This window comes from Coturnix japonica, chromosome 1 (assembly GCF_054131305.1).
Source record: "Coturnix japonica strain WE chromosome 1, WE-NBRP24, whole genome shotgun sequence".
NCBI classification, from domain to species: Eukaryota; Metazoa; Chordata; class Aves; order Galliformes; family Phasianidae; genus Coturnix; species Coturnix japonica.
The window spans coordinates 125571057-125593096 of NC_140663.1; the positions used below are offsets into that span (position 1 = coordinate 125571057).

At 39.0% G+C, this 22040-nt stretch overlaps 1 protein-coding gene across 4 annotated transcripts in view; it reads left to right on the forward strand.

Moving 5' to 3' along the window:
• Window positions 1-1845: 1845 nt before the first annotated feature.
• GCC2 (GRIP and coiled-coil domain containing 2) overlaps window positions 1846-22040 on the forward strand; it is a 30025-nt gene continuing 9830 nt past the window's right edge. Inside the window, exons 1-18 of one of the 4 annotated variants that reach the window (XM_085552143.1) lie at window positions 1846-1934; window positions 4524-4586; window positions 5268-6067; window positions 6561-6717; window positions 7089-7193; window positions 7915-10404; window positions 11084-11153; window positions 12413-12513; window positions 12595-12693; window positions 13353-13472; window positions 14841-15005; window positions 15615-15719; window positions 16615-16777; window positions 17323-17423; window positions 17535-17612; window positions 17858-17995; window positions 19458-19579; window positions 21478-21654. In XM_085552143.1, the coding sequence (XP_085408269.1) occupies window positions 8008-10404; window positions 11084-11153; window positions 12413-12513; window positions 12595-12693; window positions 13353-13472; window positions 14841-15005; window positions 15615-15719; window positions 16615-16777; window positions 17323-17423; window positions 17535-17612; window positions 17858-17995; window positions 19458-19579; window positions 21478-21654 (3836 nt within the window). In that variant the 5' untranslated portion in view covers window positions 1846-1934; window positions 4524-4586; window positions 5268-6067; ... (1 more) ...; window positions 7089-7193; window positions 7915-8007. Of the gene's footprint in view, window positions 1935-4523; window positions 4587-5267; window positions 6068-6560; window positions 6718-7088; window positions 7194-7914; window positions 10461-11083; window positions 11154-12412; window positions 12514-12594; window positions 12694-13352; window positions 13473-14840; window positions 15006-15614; window positions 15720-16614; window positions 16778-17322; window positions 17424-17534; window positions 17613-17857; window positions 17996-19457; window positions 19580-21477; window positions 21655-22040 lie in introns of those variants that run through there. The other 3 variants (XM_015849669.3, XR_014947861.1, XR_014947862.1) reach the window with 3 other exon arrangements.

Below are 22040 nucleotides of genomic sequence, written 5' to 3' on the forward strand. Positions count from 1 at the left end.
GATCCTGCATAACCTGCTGCAGGGCCAGCTGGTATTTTTAAGCAGTGAGAGCTCAGAGTGTGTGAAGGCTCACAGCTGAATTATAGGCATCTAATCTGATCATGGAGACACTGGGAAAATGACAAAAGCAAGATACCTTGGGCCTTGCTCTGGTAGGAGTAAAGCAGCTGTAGGTATGGTCTTAGGCTGGACATCTGAAAGGTAAGGTAACTAAATGACTGAACAATTCTTACAGTGAGGCCTGCTGATTCCTAATGACCTGTTATTGTGCCAATAACCCACACTGATCTCTATTTGCTTCTATTTCTGCATGCAGGTAGAAGAGTTTTCATGATCAGTCAACAGCGGAATGGTGTTCTACAGCCAGACCCAACCCTCGGTGCTCAAACACAATGTCAGCTTCCTTGTTTAACGATGATGTCTGAATAGGCTCGGTGGGCTTTGCAGATTAGTAACAGAACACTGATCTCTTTACCTCTCATTCCCTGTTGCAATTTCAGAACAGAATTACAGGTTAGATAAACAATTTCTTCTCTCTCTCCCTTCTTTAATTGCTAACAGAGCCCTTCACACACAAAGCAGTATGAACATAGGACAGTATTGCCCCTGCATCTCATTTACACTTACAAACACTCAGAACAGCCTCCCCTTTCACATTTTCTTCAGTTTTTCACTGTAGTCTGTATGATACTACAATAGTGGAACCTACTAACCCCAAACCTGAATAAACGTGGCTATGTTCAGCCAGAGATTTTACAGTTCATTTGCACAGGTTAGAGAGAATATATGAAGCTTCCAAGCAGGAATGAATAGTTAACGTATCATAAATTCATACCCTGCCTTTCTTTGTACTAATTTTGTATGTAGAGAAGCATAAAAGTAGCTTAAAGAAAGGATACTGTCTGCCATAAAGTGGTTCATGAAGGAAAGTTTGTGATCTACAGAACCGGCTGGAAAGGCAGATTCAGATTCCACAGAGCCAAATATTTAAAGCATTAGCTTTGCAAGTTAGAAACGCATTCCTCAGGTGCAAAATTATAGTAATTTTCTCATTCTGTACTCTTCAGAACATTCCTGTAGGTCTAATAATTCCAGTGCTAGTGAACAAGTGCTTATACACTGCCTTTGTGCAACGGCTAAACACAGGTCTGTGGAACTTGGCCCTCCAATGAAAGCAGGATCTAAAGTTCATTATGCTCTGCCCCAACACGTCTCATAAGGCTTCTGGCAATCTTGTTTTACATAAGCAATGCTATTAAAAAAAAAAAAAAAAAAAAAAAGAACTAATTATCTTTACAAAGATAATAAAATTATAGAATACATCTGGCATATAAATTATTCTTGTTTTTCTCACTTATCTTGTCCCAAATTACCTGCATGCAATATGCATAATCCTAGCGACTCCTTTGAGATAGATAATATTCATAATCTGATTAAGAATTAAGACCGAAAGAAAGAAGGACTGTCAGAGCTGTTTTATTTGTTTAGAGAAGTCTGTTTTGTACAAGTTCTCTTGCACAAAATGAAGGGGAGAAGGGTGAGATCAGGCCTGTCTGTCAAAAATATGATGGAGTGGGGAGCTCCATCAGAGCCCCAGTTCAGAGCCACTCAGGTGAGTGAAGAAAGGCAGCCCCTACATTGGTTGCTCTGTGAGACCTCTGAGGAGAGAAAGGAGAAAGGAGGTGGAAAGGCAGCTCTTGAGGGTTTGTTATGAAGTTCCACTCATGGCCAGCATGAGCCATGAGGGGAAGGAGTGGCCATAGCCAGGGGCGGGCTCCGTTGCCGGTCGCTGTGGAGCCGTCAGCCGCAGGGGGGCGCGCAGCGTTAGCGGCGTGCGGGGATGACGAAGGCGGAAGTGGCGGCGCGGGGGTAGCGGTGCTGTCAGGGCTGCCGCCGTCCCTCCGCGCCAGCAGCGAGCCGGCTCCAACATGGAGGTAACGGGCGGGCGGCGCCGGGGGGCCGGTACCTGACCCTTGTGCAGCACTTGGCTCCCGCGGGGGCGGGGAGGGGGTGGGGAAGGGCTGTCGGGATCTGCGGGCGCTGTGCGGGCGTTTTGGGGGTGTCCGGCTCTTCTGGCTGGAAGTGGGGGAGCTGTGATGAGGGCGGGGCTGGGGGAGGCCGGTCGGGGCCTCAGGTGCTGAGCGGTGGTTGTGTGGAGGCTTGAACGTCGCTCTTTAACTCTCTTCACGAGCGTTACTGAGGTGACCCCGTGTGTTAACTGTGCGTCAGCTGCACGGTGCCTGCCGGGGTTAGTGAGGTGTGTGGAATCAGAACATCCCGAGTTGGAAGGGACCCGTAAGGATCATCAAGTCCGGCTTTTGTACTTGTATCTCGTGTGGCTTCTGGAAGCACCGAAGTGAAGCGGAAAGGCAGCGTTAAAGAGTTCAAATGTAGAAATGAACCCTGCCTGTGGTAACTGAGCTGTGTGTGTTCAGGCTGTGCTTCTGTTGAGGTGCTCACCCTTCGGGCTGTGTTTTGGTGTAATTCTCTCCTGCTGGTGTCAGTGGTGCCAGATCTCTGCTCAGGGTGGTTGTCAGTGCTGCAGGTTACAGCACAGCTTAGCAGAAGGCCTGGCCAGCAGTAGAAGAGTGTGCTTACTTATTGTGGAAGAATACAATAGCCCTGGTTGAAAAGGACCACAATGATCATCTGGTTTCAACCCCCTGCTATGTGCAGGGTCACCAACCACCAGACCAGGCTGCCCAGAACCACATCCAGCCTGGCCTTGAATGCCTCCAGGGATGGGGCATCCACAACCTCCTTGGGCAACCTGTTCCAGTGCATCACCACCCTCTGTGTGAAAAACTTCCTCCTAATATCTCACCTAAACCTCCTCTATCTTTGTTTAAAACTATAAGGGGATAGGTAGCAGTTAAAATACAGAGAGCCCGATAAACTGTGGTTTGTAGACACCTTAGTGTAGACGAGGAAGGCTTTAAATATACATGTACGTGATCAGCCAAGTGTGGAAGCATAGCCTGGTTTCGTAATGACAGAACAGGAACTTGAGAATTCTAACAGGATTCAATGTGCTATGTGTTGGCACACAGCTTGGGCACACCTAATCTGTCAAAAGTGGGTTTTTTGAGTAGTCGTCTTCCTCGTTTTTCCTACAGTACAAACAAATGAAGCCCTGTACATGAGTTGCTTGTAGAATCTGTTCCCAGAACAGCAAAACTGGATTCTAACTACGTGATACATTGCTGCCTCTGTGCATGCTACCTTCAAGTGGCATAAAAGTAACATAGATCCTGACCTTACTGCAGTATAGAGAGATGTGCTACAATTTTTCTTAAGCAGTACATCCAGTGTGTTATACCTAATCCTACCGTGTAAGTAAACTGCTTGTAGTGGTGGCATTGAACTAACAACAGCGCTGAAATGTTAAGAATGTAAATGTTTACAAAGGTCTGTGTGCCAAGAAAATTTGGACTACAAACTTACTTATAGCTTTCTTTCATAAATGCTGCGTTTGTGTTGGACAGGCATATTATTTTCTAACAAGTTTCCTTTTATCTTCCTAAAAAACCCCTAGCTCGCGTGTTCCAGAGAGTTAACTGTTACTATTCTTGTCCTTGGTCTGTACTTGAACTGGTATTTCTAGACTGAGTCTTTCCTGTTACCTCTCTGAGCTCGTTTCTCAAAATTGTTAGTCAGCAATTATCCATTAAATTAACATTTAAATCCTGTTTGTTTGCTTTATTTGTATTATGAGTTGTTTGTTGTGTTGTTTTGTCTCAGATTAAAGAGTGTAGCAAAATAGAAGGAGGGAGTGTGTGTATATATAGACCTCTACTCACTCCCTAGTACAAGAGAAAACACAGGATAAAGCTTAAAGCCTGAAATGCTGCCCTTCTTGTATTGGAAGTGTCAGTTCACTTTCCCTTTTTTCTATCTTATTTTTACATTCCCAAGTATTGGTAAGCATATCTTGTAAACCTACTCTAAAATAGCATAGAGTGTCACAGATTAAATCTGTGGAAGTTTATGGCAAAGCGTTATACATGTAAATGTTAGGAATAGAGTCCAGGATGTAGATCCTTCTAACACATGTTTTCAGGCCTAAACTTTTAGTGATCACCAGTGTTTTAAAAAACAGTAACATAACTGGGGGAGATATTTTGTTCAGAGGTTCCCAACACTTGTTTTAACTGCTGATACACCACGAGCTTTATTTGTTTGTGCAGTTTTTAATAACTTTTTTTTAATAACAGTGTTGAGACACACTGTTGTAACTGTTTGTAAATAAGATGACTTTTCAGTAGTGTAACAGAATCATAATACTAATTTAGAAATCAGGAATGTTCAATTCTGCTGTTTCATTGGATTAATCACAATTGACCTCTGTCTGACTTTTCCATCTGACTGATCCACAGATACTGTAGTTTTCTGGAATTATATTAGTTATTCTTCATGTTTGCAGACTTTCAGTTAGCTCCTTTGGTAATTTATGTAAAAAACAAAACCAAAAACACTTCAGTTCTCACATATTATCTCACATATATATCTTTATTTTGTTGTAGGTACAAGATGGAGGACAAGAGATGGTGGCATCCCCTGCCACACCAGGATCAGGCAAATCAAAGGTAAACATGCCTTGCAAATTGATTTATTTGAATAGCAGTGGTAGAGAGGATTACAGCTTATCATGCTAACTGCGATCAACAGAAAGGCATAAGGGTATTTTAAAGCAGTTTCCAGGCTCCTAGATTTATTCAAAAGTCGATATATAAAGAGTAGGCTAAGACGTTCTGGAAAGCATGTAACAGTTCCATTACTGATATGTTCACTTCACGTCATAGTAACTGAAATTTTTTAGTATCTCCGATATTAGTATATTTTATGTAATGTACACAGACTTCTTTCCATGTTCTGGATATAAACTGTTTAACGCTGACATTAGTTCAGTGTACTATGTTTAAAACATTGTTCAAGTTATATTACTCCCAACACCTTAGCCTGTGTTCTGAAGTGCAACCCTTCCCAAGTGAGTTCTTTTTTCTCACTGATGCTTCCCAGTTGTGCACTATAGGAAGATTTCAGAAGCACAGAACTAAGAGTAGTTCTCACTGCTGCACTTGAAATGATAGAACTGGATAACTGCAATGCCTTGGCCTGTTGCTGTCCTAGAGCATGCTAGAACACATTCCCATCCTAAGATTTCACTTATTGGAAGTCAGATATTGGAATGACTTGTTTTCTGTTTACCTCTGCGTTAGAGGAATTTGGTTTCTGTATTATGTACTTTTTTTTTTTTTTTTTTTCAGCTGGACACATTGCCCAAAGAAGATCTCATCAAGTTTGCAAAAAAGCAAATGATGCTTATACAGAAAGTGAAGTCAAGATGTACAGGTACCTTATTGGAGTGGAAATGATTTCTATCTTAATACTTGGTACTGTCTCACCTTTCCATATTGTACTGCAGATGGGAGGACAATGCATTTCTATTAGGTTTTGCACACTCCTGTGGAGGAGTGCTGTGGTTTCTTTGCAAATTCTAGCTTCTCTTGATATCTGATCATTTACTTCTTGGGACAAGAAATCCTAAAACAGATAAAACAAAATTTTGTGTTAATAACTAAAAGCATTGTATATGTATCTGTGCTCACATATGCTGTTCCCTACCTCTCTGCTTTCTCTTTTCATTTAGTGCACAGGTGTTGCATCCCCTTGTTTGGAGTTACAGTCATGCTGACTGCTGGTAGCTGCCCAACAGAACAGTGATAGGGATAGGCTGTACTAGGATTTTCTTCACTGAGGTTATTCATAGGATCTTGTTCTTCTATCTGTTGCCTATTTTCAGAGAACTAAGGAAGAGATAATGTGGGTATCTTTTCCTTGTCTTAAATTGGTCTTGAAATAGAAGGTCACACAATTGTCCAAAACCTTTCTATTTGTTGTCTCTCCACCCAAACAAGGAAGCTTTGCTTCTTCATAAAGTCATGCTGAATATCAGCACCAGAGAAGCAGTGCTGAATGCTTACTCTATTTCCTTTAGCCCTTTGTATTCCTCAACGGCAGATGAGAATTGGTGAAATAAGACAATTCTAATTTGAATAGGAATGGTGTTAGAATCACAGAATCACAGAATTACCCGGGTTGGAAGGGACCTCAAGGATCATGTAGTTCCAACCCCCCTGCCTAGCAGGGCCACCAAACATACACATTTACTAGATCAGGTTGCCCAGGGCCCCGTGCAACCTGGTCTTGAACACCTCCAAGGACGGGGCATCCACAACCTCACTGGGCAGCCTGTTCCAGGACCTAACCACCCTTCTAGTAAAGAACTTTCCCCTAACATCCAACCTAAATCTTCCCTCCTTCAACTTAAAACCATTTCCCCTAGTCCTGCTATTATCAGCCCTTTCGAAGAATTTACTCCCCTCCTGGGAGTAAGTTCCCTTCAGGTACTGAAAGGCTGCAATGAGGTCACCTCGCAACCTTCTCTTCTCCAGGCTGAACAAACCCAACTCCCTCAGCCTGTCCTCATAGGGGAGGTGCTCCAGCCCCCTGATCATCTTTGTGGCCCTCCTCTGGACCCTTTCCAAAATCTCCATAAGGTTAGGTTTTGGCTTTACTAGTAGCTTGGCACTGTGAAGCATCAATTCATGCTTGCTGTGAAATTTCCTTACAATTATTTTTTTTTAAGAACTGGAGAGAGAAATTGAAGAACTCAGGTCTAAACCAGCTACTGGAGGAGCTGATGATATTATTCAGGTAAGAATCCATGAGGGGTTTCTAATGTCAAAGTAAGGGTCATAGACAGCACATGAAAATTGGCAATGAGGAAGACTGTTTCTACTAGAAAATTGTTCTTTTAATAATTTGGATTGAGATTTCTAAAGAAGGCAGTAAAGGAGCTGATGAGAACCAAGATTTTGAACTAAATGTATTATTCAACATCCGTGTACTAGTACACCTGTTCTCTATCTGTTGCATTTGGGCTGAAAGTAAGATCAGTTTTGTCTACATTGTTAAAAAATCAGACTTGACTAGTGTGCATGTTTCTATTGCTTTGCAAGAACCATCCAAGCTTCCGTTGTTAAGGGAACTCTTTTTTTCCAATAACATTTCTTTCTTAAAATTAGGCTCTCACAGAAAGACTGGATGTTGTACTTCTGGAAAAAGCTGAAAGTCAGCAACAGTGTGTAGCTCTGAAAAAAGAAAATCTTCAAAGAAAACAAGAAGCGGAGGTACTGAAACAAATAGAACGTTACTAAAGTATTTCAGAACGTTTATTCTGTAGTTTTGTTTATATGTTTCACTTTTATTTTTTCTTCACTCACATGTGTTCTATTACACCTTGAAAGACCAAGAGGCTTCATATGTGAAGCAGATTTTGTCTCTGGCCTCTAAGTTACTGTTTCAATTGGAGTGGCAGTAAATGAAGCATTTCTGTATGTTTTGTTTTGATCGACAACTGTTCAAAAAGAATTAGTAGCCTACATATGTGATGCCTCCAGTTAATCAACTGCCTGTTTGTGGAAAACATGAGGTTTTACATTCACATATGCTTGAAAGCAGCCTGTGAGCTAAGTCACAGGAATCACATCAGTAAATAAGTGAAGAGTTATTCCCATAGAATTGATGAATAGTTTCATATACTAGTTACTTGAGTTTGATGTGATAAAAGTGGTTTTCTCTTTAATACATGATCACAGTAGTTGCTAAAGCTGAAATTTATCATGACTATTTCATGAGTTTTTGTTGTTTTTTTTTTTTACCAGCAGGCTAACGTGTACTCTCTGCAGAGTCTTGTGAATTGAGTTCCTGTAAAATAGCTGACTATTTAAAAACTAGAGCACTTTTTAAAACTAAGGACTCCCAAATCTTCTATTTTATTACTATAAACAGTTTCTTAGGAAGCTACGTCTGCTAAGTTATCAGTATTTAATAACTTGTATGTTTGTTTAGGCTGCAGTGGCTAAGACGGAAGAATTGCAGAAGCAACTGGAGCAATCGAATACTGACTCTCTGGAAGAAATAAACGCTCTGAAGGATGAATTAATGAATGCACAATCCAAATACAATGAGGACTTAACAAAGCTGAAAGCAGAATTAGAAGAGAAAGAGAAGAAACAAATGGAGCTGGTGGAACAGATTGAATGTTGTAGTGATAATCAAGAAGAAGTTAAAAGATTACAAGATTATGTCCAAAAAATTAAATCTACTTATGAGGAGCAAATCTCATGCTTGAACAAGCAGTTGGAAACTGTGAATGATGACAAAAACAAAGAAATTGCAACTCTTCAAGAAACTATTAAAAGCACCTCTCAATGTTACCACAATGAAATCAGTAGTCTGAGTGAAGAGCTTAAACAATTAAAAATTGCCCATCAGGAAGAGGTGTCAGAACTGATGCATCACATAGAAATATCTTCTAAAGAAAATAAAGAAAAGCAAAATCAGATAAATCAGTTACAGCACGATTTGGCAGAGGCAAACTTAATAAAAGAGAAAAATGTGAAAGATGAAGCATATGGTCATACTGAGCAGCATGAGCATGACTTTGAGCAGCTAAGACAGGGCTTAAACAAAAATATAGAAGACAAGGTAGATGTCTTAGATATGCAAGAAGAGCCTTGTGTAGAAGCAAAAATGGAAGAAAAAATTAGACACCTGGAGTGTAGCTTAGGTGATCTGCAGTCTCAACATAGTATTTTAAAGGATGAACTAACTTATATGAGTAATGTTAAACTAAAACTGGAGGAGGAGATCCATCGCATAAAAGATGAGTATTTTCATGAGAGGGAAGACTTGGATTTTAAGATAAATGAATTGCAGCTTGTTAAAGAAGACTACTGTTGTGTGATTGAAAAACTAAAATTGGAGCTTCAAGCAGCAAGACACCACTGGGAAACCATGGCAGAAGAGCATAAACTAGAAACTCAGAATTTGAGGGAGCAACATGAAAGAGAAATTTCTGAGCTAAATGAAGCATTATTATCTAGTTCCGAAAAAGAAAAAATGGCATTAGTGTTTGAAATGCAGGAACTTAAAGATCAGCTTGAAAAGCTAACTCAGGAGAAGGAAGATGCGGTGCTCAGTTATAATAGCTTGAGAGAAACTATGGAAACAATACAGGCTGAGTTAGGAGAATCTGCTGGAAAGATCAGCCAGCAGTTTGAATCAATGAAACAACAGCAAGCTTCTGATGTCAGTGAACTACAACAGAAACTCCGGGCTGCTTTCAATGAGAAGGATGTTCTTCTTGAAACTGTGAATAGCCTCCAGGCGGAAACACAGAAGTTGTCTTCTTATCAGCTAGAGATAGAAGAACTTAAATGTAAAATCGTTGGTCTTCAGGAGGAAAATGACACAATAACAAGCTGTGTTCACCAAAAGGAGGCTTCTATTAAAGAACTGGAAGAGAAGATAACTGCTCTTGCCAATCAAAACAAGGATATTTTAAATGAAGTAAAATGTTCAGGTGAAGAGAGAGAAGCCGTTCAGGAAAGGTGCAAGCAAGAACAAGAAAAAGTTCAGAAACTTCAACAAGAGATAGATGTTGTTAACCAGTGTAATAGTGACCTGAAGAAAAAGCTGGAGGAAGTAACAGAGAGACTGAATGATGCTTTAACTAGTAAGAATAAAAACACTGAAATGCTAGAGCAATTGGAAAGTCAGATTGACACTCTGGTGCATGAAAGAGAGAGCCTTACATCTGAAGTATCTGATCTTCGAGAGGAAAATAAGAAAATTGTTCAGGAAAAAGAGGAATTAAGTAAAGAGCTGGAAAAAATAAGGTTTGAAAAAGATGGTTTGCTAGAATTGAAAGAGCAGTCTGAAGACTTAGAGAAGAAACTACAAATGATGACTGCAGAAAAAGACCATTTATCATCATTACTTGAAAGTGAACAAGCTCACAAATCCCTTGTAAGAACTCAGCTGTACCACATACTTGAGCAAGTGGGGTACAGCATTTCTGGCTCCAATGAGGAATGTGATTTTCTCAGTTTACTACAAATTGCAAATGAGCACTTGATAAAAATGAAAGAAAAGCAGTGCTTTGCTCTACAGAATGAGGAGAAAGTTTTACATTTGCAGAGGGAAGTTGAGAGACTAGAGGAAGAAAATGCAACTCAATATACAGAACATAGATCCCTGATGCAGGATTTAGGAAGAGAAAAAGATCTTTTGAAAGGAGAGTTGGAAGAAGTGTTGTCTGAAAAGGAAGCCCTTCAACATGATATCCAGGAGCTGAAGAGTGCTGGTGAAAAAGCGACAGTTGAAAATGAAGATCTATTAGCTAAGATTGAAGAGATGTCTGAAAAACTTGCTTTCTATGAAAGCCAAATACAGGAACAGCAAAAAGGATCCAAAGCTCAAGAAGACTTAAATTTCATTCTGGAACAAAAGGAAACTGAACTTAGAAATGTGAAAGACGAACTGAGTTCTCTAAAGGTTATATTTTGTTATTGAAGTATACAGACTAAACCTCTAAAGTCTTCAGAATTAAGGTTCAAAAAATACTTTCATTCTCTCTTTATTTTCTTTTCCTTGGCCTCAAAGTGAGTTTCCTTTTTCAGAAAGCACGGTTCTGAGATGTCAAACACCTCAGATTCTCCTCCCTCCATACAGTAAAGGGTTTTTTTTGTTGTTGTTGTTTTTTAAATGCAACAAAATATCTTATGATTTCTTTTAGTTATGACTGAAGTTGCTTTTACTTGAACCTTTTTTTCCTGTTGGTATCACTCCGAGTGATGGTTTAACTGGGTGGACTAACAGTGCTAGTAATCTTTCACCTCTAACTTCTTATGGCTCCATCTCAAAACTACTTGATCTACATTAGTTAGCTGCACCTAATTTCAGGTCCTGGAATATTCATGGATTTGTAAAGCTGACAGCTGGTCAGAGTTAATGGTCTTCCCTTTTTTCTTTGTCCTTTGTTAGGATGGAAATCAGCTGTTGAAAGATTAGAGTGTTTTCCATTTAACATAAGTGTGCTTTTCAATGACCAAGCTTATGCAAAACTGCACATAAAGTAGACATAGTCCAACTTGCAGCTGGAACTGATAATGGCTTGTTAAAAATGTACCACAGATTTTTTGTAATACTACTTGTATCTTTCTTTATAATACAGACTGTAATGGAGACATTGACTGAGAAAAATGATGAACAATCTTCAGTAGCAGAGCTTCAGGAAAAAATTGGTATCTATCTTAGCTATCGTCTTCTATGTAAACGCAGTTTATTTGGATTGTTTAACTTGATTTTTTTCTTTTCCTCTGCATAGTGAGAGTGTTTTTCCTATAAGCCTAGGAAAGTGGGGAAGTAGGATAACAATGACGTTTCATTCAGTATTTATCCTATTAGATATTCAAAATGATAGCAGACCTAAATTTTCTAGCATTAATATTTTTTATCTATTTTCATCCCGAGTACATTTAGGTATAAGCAGTATATTAGATGTCATCTTTTTAAACCAGGGAAAAAATAATTGCCAATAAAAATCCCTAAGGCAGACAAGAGAAAGAAAGCATTTTGCTAAGTGTGCTGTTGCCTCACTGCAGTCACCACAGCACATGAGGAAGAAAATTATTCTAGCTGCTATCACTATGTCATAAAATCACAGAACACTATGGGTTGGAAGGGACCTCACAGCCCACCCAGCCTCAACCCCTGCTGTGGGCTGGGCTGCCCCCCACCAGCTCAGCTGCCCAGGGCCCCATCTAACCTGGCCTTGAGTGCTTCCAGGGATGGGACACCACAGCTTCTCTGGGCAGCTGTGCCAGCACCTCACTGCCCTCTGAGTAAAGAATTTCCTCCTAACCTCTGATACAAATTTTACCTCTTTTAGTTTAAAGCCATTCCCCTTTGTTCTGTCACCACCTGTGTAAAAAGTCACTCTCCATCTTTTTTATAAGACCCATTTGAATACTGAATGGCTGCAATAAAGTCTTTCTTGAGCCTCCTCCAAGATGAACAATCCCCTCTCCCTCAGCCTTTCTTTGTATAAGGGGTGCTCCAGCCCTTTGACTGGCCCTCCTCTGGACCTCCTCCAGCAGTAATATGTCTTTATTGTTCAGGGAAGTCCAGGCTTTGATGCTATACTTCAGGTGCACTTTCATGATTGTAAAAGTAGAGGGGGAGAATCACCTTCTTCACCTGCTGGTCACATCTCTTTTGATGCAGGCCAGGATTTTGGGCTGCCTCTGTCTGTAGAACAACACAGGAATATGGCTTTACTGTAAAGTGTAGCTGAAGTTTTTTGAACAGGGAAGGAGTTTCCCTGAATTATTTAAGACTGGATGTTGTAGCTTCAAAGTGAATTGAAAGGCTTAACTTCGTGAAACCTTTTAATATCTACTGCTTTATATTTTGTCTTATTTCAAAGTGGCATTAGTGTTGTAATTAAATTTCGTTTCCTCAGGAGATATATTTATTCACTTTCTTATTTTTTTTATTTTAGGAAGACTAGAAAAAGAATCTGCAGAAAAGGGAGAGAAGCTAAATAAGATGAAGGCTGTTGCCGTGAGAGCAAAGAAAGAATTAGATACCAGCCGAAAGGAGGTACCTTAATTGCTTCTTAACGTGACGATCATCCTGCATATAGGAGTATGTTTTAATGACATGTGCTTTCCTTGTAATAAGACGCAGGCACTGAGGGAAGAATTGGAGGTGGTTCGATCAGAAAAAGATCAGCTGTCTGCTTCCATGAAAGATGTCATTCAAGGAGCTGAAAGTTATAAGGTAGGAGTAGTGCTAGCTATATAAGGCAGTTAAATGTCAGAGAAAAATATTTTGGTTTTGAATCCCAGCCCAGTTATTTTTTATTATTTACCTGCACGAGTGTGCTTGGTAAAAGAAATTTTGCCTGTGCAGTTAAGTACCCAAATCAGGAATATAAGGTTCTAGTAACAGAACTGTGTGGCTGCTGTCAGAAGAAAACAAGACAATTCCTTTCTCCTCAGTGATATTTTTATACCTCCTCTTAAACCTGGCATCATGTGTGTCAGATGCAGTTGCTGAAGTAAATCTGTTCTTACAAATTCTTAAACCTACATAATCTGAGAATTAATTACAGAAGAACCTTTGAGTGATAAAGAGAAAAGCGAGCAATTCCCTGGGAACAGGGCCTCTCAGGCGTACCTCTCTGGGCACATGACTGAGAAGCAGGTAGCTGGGGACAGTCAGCAAGGATTTACCAAGAGTAAATGCAAAATGATTTCTCTCAGAACTTGTAATGGAACTATAGCTTTAGTTTCACTTTGAGATTTCTGGTGCTGCATTAAAACATCTGATGTGCTTAATTATCAGGTGGATAATAAGTATCTGGGGTTTTGAATGTGCTTAAGACAAGCGATGTATATCATAAAAATTAAAGTTTGTCTGTATGTGCTTGTGTTAAGAATCTTCTGATGGAATATGATAAACAAGGAGAAGAGCTGGATTCTGAAAAAGGCAGAGCAAATAGCCTTGAACGTCAGATAGATGACCTGACAAGACAACTACAGGCGTCATCCCAGCAGGTCGGTTGTGTATGTGTATGAGATATTGATAATTAAAGCAACAATTATTTTGATGTAAGATTTTTTCATGTGATTAGTAACATATTCAGTCTCATAACCCCAGTGTATTCTGTATAGTTACTTGAAATTCAGTTCTGCTTACCATCTGATGCCTATATGGGCTGTGAGATAGTTAGAGATCTCTAGAATGATTTGCCTTCTAGATAGAGTTTAATTTACCCCAGGCCAGCTCGCAGAAGAGAGCAGGTGATCAGCTCTGCTGCTCCTATCAGATAAAACAAAGAAAAATCATGAAGTATTAAATTTGCACTGTTTATCTGATTCCATGCCCATACCTGCCATGAAGTACAGTGAACTTAGTGTTCATTTTTTTTCCTTCACTTTCTTAAACAAATAATGCCTCTATTATTTCACCAACAGAACGTTTAAAGATTGTGTGGTGATTGATTTTGGTTCTTTGCATCTTTCACAAGAATTAGACTTGAGGATGTGTTGTGGAATACCATAGTAGCATTCAGAAGTCTAAGATGGTAATTAAACAGCTGTGAGATGCATTCTGCAAAAACTAGCTGAAATGGGCTGGGGTTTCAGAGCTTAAACTCTCAGGCCCCATATATAATTACACTGAAGATCAACCTAGGCCACCTTTTTCTTAAAAGAGAAAATAATAGTGAATAGCACAGAAAGAAATGATAAATAATAAAATACTCTCTGCTGACTGTGCAGGGATTGACTTTTTTCAAGTTGTTATGAAACATTTTATAAATTGTCAAGGTTATTCATTACCAGCTTCATTCTTAACCTGCATGATAGAGGGAGATGAAAATACCAAAGATTTTAGATCTGTTAAAATATTCCAACAATAGCCTGTGCACAGGAGGAGTTCTTACTATATATACTGATCTGATATCCTTGAAGGTGCTGCTGTTGAAGGATTTTTTAAGGGATTAATAGGTTGATGCTTTCTTTGTAAATATAACAGTACTTGAAATGGGGCAATTGAGTACTTAAACCTCATGTATTATTGTTTGAGACAAATCATTCTTAGGGAGCAGTAAAGGGTTGGGTTTTCTGTTTTTTCTCAGATTTCTAACACTTCTAGCCATCTTACAGTAAGCTGTGTTTATGAACTCTGAACAAAATAAACACACCAGCACAGTTTGATTCTTTTAACCTGTTTCTTAATCTAATTCAGAACAAGGTGGACAGTGGTTTATACTGCTATCCGTAGGGGTACTGTTTATAAGAGAATCTGCTGAAAATCAGTATTGTTTTTTTAAATACGGATGCTATCTTATTTATCAAAATTTATCAAAGTCAAATGCAAATTTAGCTTATGTTGTTATCTTCTCACTGTGATCATTTTAGTATGATCAGCTACATTCTGCTAATGAAGATCTACTGGCTCGCGTCGAAACACTGCAGTGTAATTCGAAGCTGCTAGAAGCTCAGATACTGGAGCTACAAAAGGTCAAGGCGAAGGCTGAAAAAGAACTGGAAGCTGAAAAGCTTCTGAAAGACCAGAAAATAAAGGTAATAATACTATGTACAGCTGATAAATTGGTTGAAGCATTACTGTCACTCAGTGTGACTTCTGGAAGAGTTTTTATAATCTATTTATTACATATTACATATATCGTTACATATACATATATTACATACATTGTGTGCCTCCGGTGGCGCAGTGGTAGGAATGCCGCTTTGCAACACCAGAAGCCCGGGTTTGAATCCCCCTGTGGCGCAAGTGGTAGAAGTGCCGCTCTGCTACACAGGAGGCTCGAATCCCGGGGGTTGGACTCGATGATCTCTAAGGTCCCTTCCAACCTGCACGAGACTGTGAGACTGTGATACATACAAGTTCCATGCTTTTTCTTTTTCTTACTTCACTTGGTCTTTTTTTGAAGGCTTAGTCTGATCATTAAAAGAATTTTTCAAGGCCATCACTTACAGTAGATTAGAGATTCTGACAGATTGTGCAAACCAGTTCATAATCTTGTGAGGTTTTCTTTGACACCCAGTGTCTTGGTGAAGAATCTTATCTTTGTACAAACTAAGTGAGTGGGCGCCTGTGTGTAAATATGTCTACTCTGCTGACTCTGTTTTGAAATCGCTCTGCACAGTTGAAAAGTATTTAAATTTCAGGAACATAGTGGTACTCTCCGAGAACTGGAAGAGCTTCAGATGCAACTTCAGAAGGAAAAGAAGTATCTGCAAAAAATAATGCAAGAGCTAGAGCTGGCCAAAAAGGTAGAGTAATTATTGTGTGTGTTTAAGAGACCACCAAAGATTTTGTCCCTTCTGATTATATCTAAGGTCTTTCTGTTCTGAGGACCTTAAAACCTAAGGCATGTCAAAGCAAAAACATGAGTTTTTCATCATTTTACTCCAGGAGGATGATGTATACTTCTTGAGGGGGGGTATTTGATGAGGACAGATACGTCAGTTGGTTGTTTTGGGGTGTTTTTTTGGTGGTGGTGGTTTTGTTTTTAGCTTGGCTTATATAGCCTGTCATGACTAGAAATAGGAATACATGCAGATGTCTGGAGTATTGATATAGTGCGCTATTCAGAAGTTGCCTTTGTGAGGAGCAGAGAAACAAATACCTCAAGATACCCACTGGTAATTGTTAAAAGTGGCAAAGAGTTCTTAAGCTTTTGGTCCTCATTTGAAAATAATTTGCTGAGGATTATGGCAACTTTATGGGTGGATGTTGCTTGTTGATTTACATGCTTATAAACTTTTTTTTTTTTTTTTTAAAAGATTAGATAGATGTTCCTTTGATTCTTTATTTTGGGATTGAGGAGAAAGGAATTCTTAGCAACCAAGGCAGATTTTAAGCTGTAACTTTCTTATGGCCTCAAGTTGTGCCAGGGCAAGTTTAGGTTGGATATTAGGAAACACTTCTTTACAGAAACGATAGTCAATTAGTGGAATAGATTCCCCAGGGAGGTGGTTGAATGGCCATCCCTGGATGTGTTTAAGAGCCATTTTGATGTGGTGCTCAGGGATATGATTTAGCAGAGGGTTGTTAGAGTTAGGGTACTGGTTAGGCTGCGGTTGAACTTGATGATCTTCAAGGTCTTTTCCAACCTGGGTAATTCTATGATTCTGTGATTCTAACTCCTTTGTGTATAATTTGCAGGATGCTCAAAAGAGTACACTGATGGATATGGAGATAGCTGATTATGAAAAGCTGGTAAAAGAACTTAATCAGAAGATTACTGATAAAGATAGTAGAATAGAAGATCTTGAGCAAGAGACGGGGATTCAGAAACAAAAACAAGAGACCCTACAGGAAGAAATAAGTGAGTAAACTATAAACAGGCATATCATAGTTAGTAGTAACTGTAAAAAATATATATATTAAAAAATATTAAAAATGAATTGAAAAACATTTTTTCAAGCTGATGAGTGAGAGGAACGTTTTTAGGGAACACTAAATAAAAAGTTCGCTTTATAGTCGAAAGTCACTTATTGTAATATTCTACAAATAAGAGCCTAATAGCCTGCCTGATAAACTGCCTCTTACCTTGTTAACTTAGAAATGTGTTCTGAAAGGAAGCAATTGCAAAGCATTTTCGGTCTGACGTACTGCATCTACAAAACATTACCGGCCTGTTTGCAGTTAAAAGTTTCATTTCTTCCTATCCTGCAGTATAAATCTCAAAACAATTCCATTTATTAGAACATATTTAAGATATGGAAGTCATATACTAAAGTTTAGTGTAAGCTATCGAAGTTTGCAGCTTTTAAGAGATCTGTCAAAATTTGTTTGAATATTTTCTATTATGTTTAAGAAAAGATAGGAGGGAAGGTTTCCTTCACCTATAACTGCTGTTTTCTGCATTAGAGTCACTTCAGTCAACAATGCAACAGGATGAGGAAAGAAATGCCAAGATAAAACAACTCCTGGTGAAAACCAAAAAAGAATTGGCTGATTCCAAACAAGCTGTAAGTCCACAAATCAATGACTGTATACTTCATGTTTTAAACTAACTTTTAAAACTGGGCTGGTATCTGAATTTACTGAGTTGCAATTAACCAGATACTTCTATCATGCAGGAAAATGACCATCTGATGTTGCAGGCATCATTAAAAGGAGAACTGGAAGCCAGTCAGCAACAAGTGGAAGCCTTTAAGGCAAGAATCTTCACTTCGTTAGTATATTGAAGTTATATGTTAAAATTTCTTACTTAAGCGTTAAGGGTGTAGTTTGTTGCAACTCTTTCTTTTGTTATTATTAGATTTAAGTTCATTTTCACGTATCTTGTGCAGGAATTACTGTAGTACAATCCAGTGGGGTCTGTGGCACATTCCCCTGGAGGGGAGGGGAAAAGTTTTTTATATTAGCAACCACGTTTTCGACTGATATATCTTTTTTTCAGATTCAAGTAGCTGCGCTAACGTCAGAAAAACATAAAGTCCAGGAACATCTACGAACTTCTTCAGAGCAGCACCAGCGTACATTGAGTGCTTACCAGCAAAAAATTGCAACTTTGCAAGAAGAATGTAGAGCAGCACAGGTATTTTGATGCGAGTTATGTCTTCAACTTTAGAAAGCAGATTTACCGCACTTCAGGTTCTGTCAGCATCTCTAAAAATGCTTTGGAGATCTTTTGCTGTTATCGTCTTGTCTGTTAGGAATTGGGAATACCTCAATACTTAGTGTGTTTGTGTGGCAGTATAGGAGACAAGCTGATCTGTCCTGGTCGTCATGAAGCACTTGTGGTATAATGTCTGGATTGCAGTCTATATTACCAATGGTAAAAAGATGGTGGCAGTGGAAAGCTGTTCACAGTTCACTTAAGACGACTAACATCAAAATGGGGAGAAAAGAGAAGTAATCACTTCTGTCTGAAGAAAAGGGGGGAAAAAAATCATGTGCTCCTTGTAAAAACAGTTACCATGTTATTTTCAAGCTGAGAAACATTTGCAATCATCTTTTAATATGGTGCTCTATGAGCAGCTTCTCAATTAACAGCTGAGCTACAGCTGGAGCTGACACTGTTGCTGAGGTTTTTATTATTGCTTCTTTTTGACAGTGTCATGCTGTGTTAGTTATGCCTGGAATCTAGGAACCTGGTATTTGCATTAGAGGCAGGTTCAGAATATAGGAGTGTTCTGTTCCCATTGCAGTAGTGCACCGTGTTACCTCCTGTGTTGTATGATAGGTGTCGGGCCTGCAGAAAAGTAACATGAATGTATCCTGCTAAAAAGCTTCTAAATTTTAATAAGGTGAAATGGACGAACTGGTTACTGCGACAGTGGGTTTGCCTGAGTGATACTGATAAGTGTCAGTCGCCATAGAGATTGGAGCATTTCAGTCGTCAAGAATGACTAGAGAACTCATGAGCTTCTTTAAGAGTCAAGAATGAAAACCTGCCCTGTATTTTCATGGGCATTTGAAAGTGTTATTTCTCAGGTGGGAATAATTCTTGCCTATATGGTGTACAATAAAAGACTTTTAAGTTGTGAGGTAATCTGTCCAGAGGAAACAAACTTATGTGTCCGCTGAGTTCGAAAGAGAAGACAGACCAAGTACTTTTACAGGAAGCTACGATATATCTTGCTTTGTATCCTTACTGGGCTGACTGAAAATTATGCATAATTCTCGGGTTTTCTGAGGAGGAGGCTGGGTTTATTTTGTTTTGTTTTTTTCCCTTCATCACCCTTTGCTTATGAGTATCTGCTGAATGTTATTCTTGTATTAGTAAATGTTCTTTTTTTCCTGAAGGCTGGGATGTTGAATGTCAAAAACTTGTTGTATTTGAGTTTCTAGATTGATAATTGATTTGATTATGATCTGAAGAAGTGTGGATTGTCATGATGCCACTTAAATTGTTCATTCAAAAGAATAAAATGGAACTGATAGTTCTTCATTTGAATTTGCTTTTTCAGTACAAGATGCATTTTGTCTTAGAGCAAATAGGGGAGCAACTGTCAATAGTATAACTTCACTAAGAGTTTTTTTTTTCTCTGCCATAGGCTGAACAAGCATCTGTTACCTCTGAATTTGAGAGCTACAAAGTCCGCGTTCATAATGTTTTAAAACAACAAAAAAATAAATCTGCTTCTCAGACAGAAACTGAGGGAGCCAAACAAGAAAGGTAAAGCCAGAATTTTTATATCCATACAGAAAAATGGGTAATGCTGATAATGTTAGTGAGTTCCACTATTTAGCTCTTTCTTAAGTGTGAAAAATATTAGAAAGGAGGCAGTTTGCCTCTGATAATTTGATCTGGGGGTGTGGGGAGGGAAGTGTGTGTATTAAAATAGAGCTGTCTTATCTTTAACATTACTTTCTAACCATGGCTCTACCCATCTGAATAGAAGATCATTTGTACCACATCTCAGCTATCAGTAGTACTGTTCTAGTTTGTAATTCTTTGCTTTGTCTCTGACAGATACATTTGTGTGCAGGTTACCTGTTGTTTCAGAGAGAGAGAAAAGTAAAGTATTAGGAAGACTCTCATGTTTCTCAGGAGCAGGAATTAGCTAGCATAACTATGTAAACCTGACATTCTCTCTGACAGTAAAGCACTGAAGCAAAGCACTATTTCCAACTAAGAGAAGTAAGCAGCAGTTGGTTCTTTTCAGCTGAACTCACTTGGATCCTTTTCAGGAAGGAGTGGTGTAGTGAAGGTGAAGCTTTGGCTGCCAGTTCAGTCATCAATTCCAGCAGACTTTTAACAGTTTTCTGATCAGCTGCTTTGGAAGGAAAGTCTTGAAAAAACAGATTACTCTGCAAAAAGAAAAACAACCCTGAAGATTGTTTAAGTGTAGTTGTAAGCCACATCAGAAAGGGGCTGAATCTCATTAGAAAGAGATCAGTTTCTGTAAGCTGTTTTTATAAGTGGTTGGTAGCTGGCCTAGGTGGCAGACTGGATGTTTGTGCATAAGATGTCAAAAGTCATTTCTTACCCAGATCTGGGTACATAAAGATGCTGCTGAAAATCCACCAGAGGGAGACTCGTGTATTGTTAGAGGGCTTGTTTGTTTGTTTTTTCTATTGTTTGGTTTGTTTAATACATCTCCTTTAAAGCAAGCAAACTGCAAGAGTTTCATTTCTCGTCTTCTGTTTGCAGAAGGTCAGTTATTAGGTTTTTGTGAAAGAGGGCCACTGTGCTTCCAAAGTGAACAAGTAAAAAATAATTTTCACAATTAATAAGTAATTTTCAAAGGAATGATTTACTAATATCAATTCTGTTGGTCAGAAATAACTTATTTGGATTGATGCTGCTTTCTACACCTTTGCCGGTCTTTTAGCCAGTCTCTTCCACCCACTTCCTGTCTACCAATTTCAGTCTTATTGAACTGATGTGAATATACTAAACAAACAAAACCTACCACTTTCAAGGAGGAATGGTTTCTCCCATCTGCATGCTACATACTATTCTTCTGTTTTTTTCCTCTAAACGACTGTTTACGAGGATGAACAGTGATAGGACATGGGGGAATAGTCTTAAACTGAGACAGTGGTGGTTTAGGTTAGATATGAGGAGGAAGTTTTTCACACAGAGTCTATTGATGCACTGGCACAGATTGCCCAAGGGGGTTGTGGATGCCCCATCCCTGGAGGCATTCAAGGCCAGGCTGGATGTGGCTCTGGGCAGCCTGGTCTGGTGGTTGGTGATCCTACACGTAGCAGGGGGTTGAAACTACATGATCATTGTGGTCCTTTTCAACCCAGGCCTTTCTGTGATTCAATTATGTTTCAAAGTGAATTGAAACAGAAAGTAGGAGTGGTCACACCTTCTACCCAATTGGTACATTGCCATCAGTTCATGCAGGATGTGATTAAACTCATCTGCAACTATACTGAAATGTAATCAGATCTTTCCTAATCATTTCTGCTACAGTCACATTCTGAGGTTATTTTGGTCACAGTGCTGTAGTTAATTTAAATATAGAAGTACATTTTTAAAAAATTCAGGTTGGCCACATAAAACACTGTTGGTATAATAATAAGATAACTCTAAACATATCTTTTTATTTTCCCTTGTAGAGAACAGTTGGAAACAGTGATAGATCAACTAAAAGTTAAGCTACAAGAAACTCAGCATAATTTACAGATGAATACAGCTGAATTCCAGGCGCTGCAGTCTGAACATGACACCCTGCTGGAAAGGCACAATAAAATGCTGCAAGAGACTGTTGCAAAAGAGGCAGAACTCCGTGAGAAGTATGTTCTGCTGCTGAAAGACGGCTTATTTTGTGTGACTCTGAAGCGCGAGTTGTGCAGCTGGTTTCAAATAGTGATTTCCAAAGAAAGGGGTGTAATTTTAACTTTCTCTGTAGGAACTTTGAAAGGTCATCAGCACTGAAAACAAAGTAGTAGCTGATGAGGGAAAATGAGATTTCTGAAAGCTTTCTACTTGTTAAATATAAAATTTGTAAAGCTAAGTTCTTTAAAGCATGCTGGTTTACTGACTATTTTTGTCTTCAACTCAGCACTACATCTGTGCTGGGCTGCTCAACTACATTTTATGCACCTGCATCCTGTTAGTAAAATACCGTAGCTAAAGATAAGCTATTTTAATATCCAAATATCCACCAAGTACCTTCTTT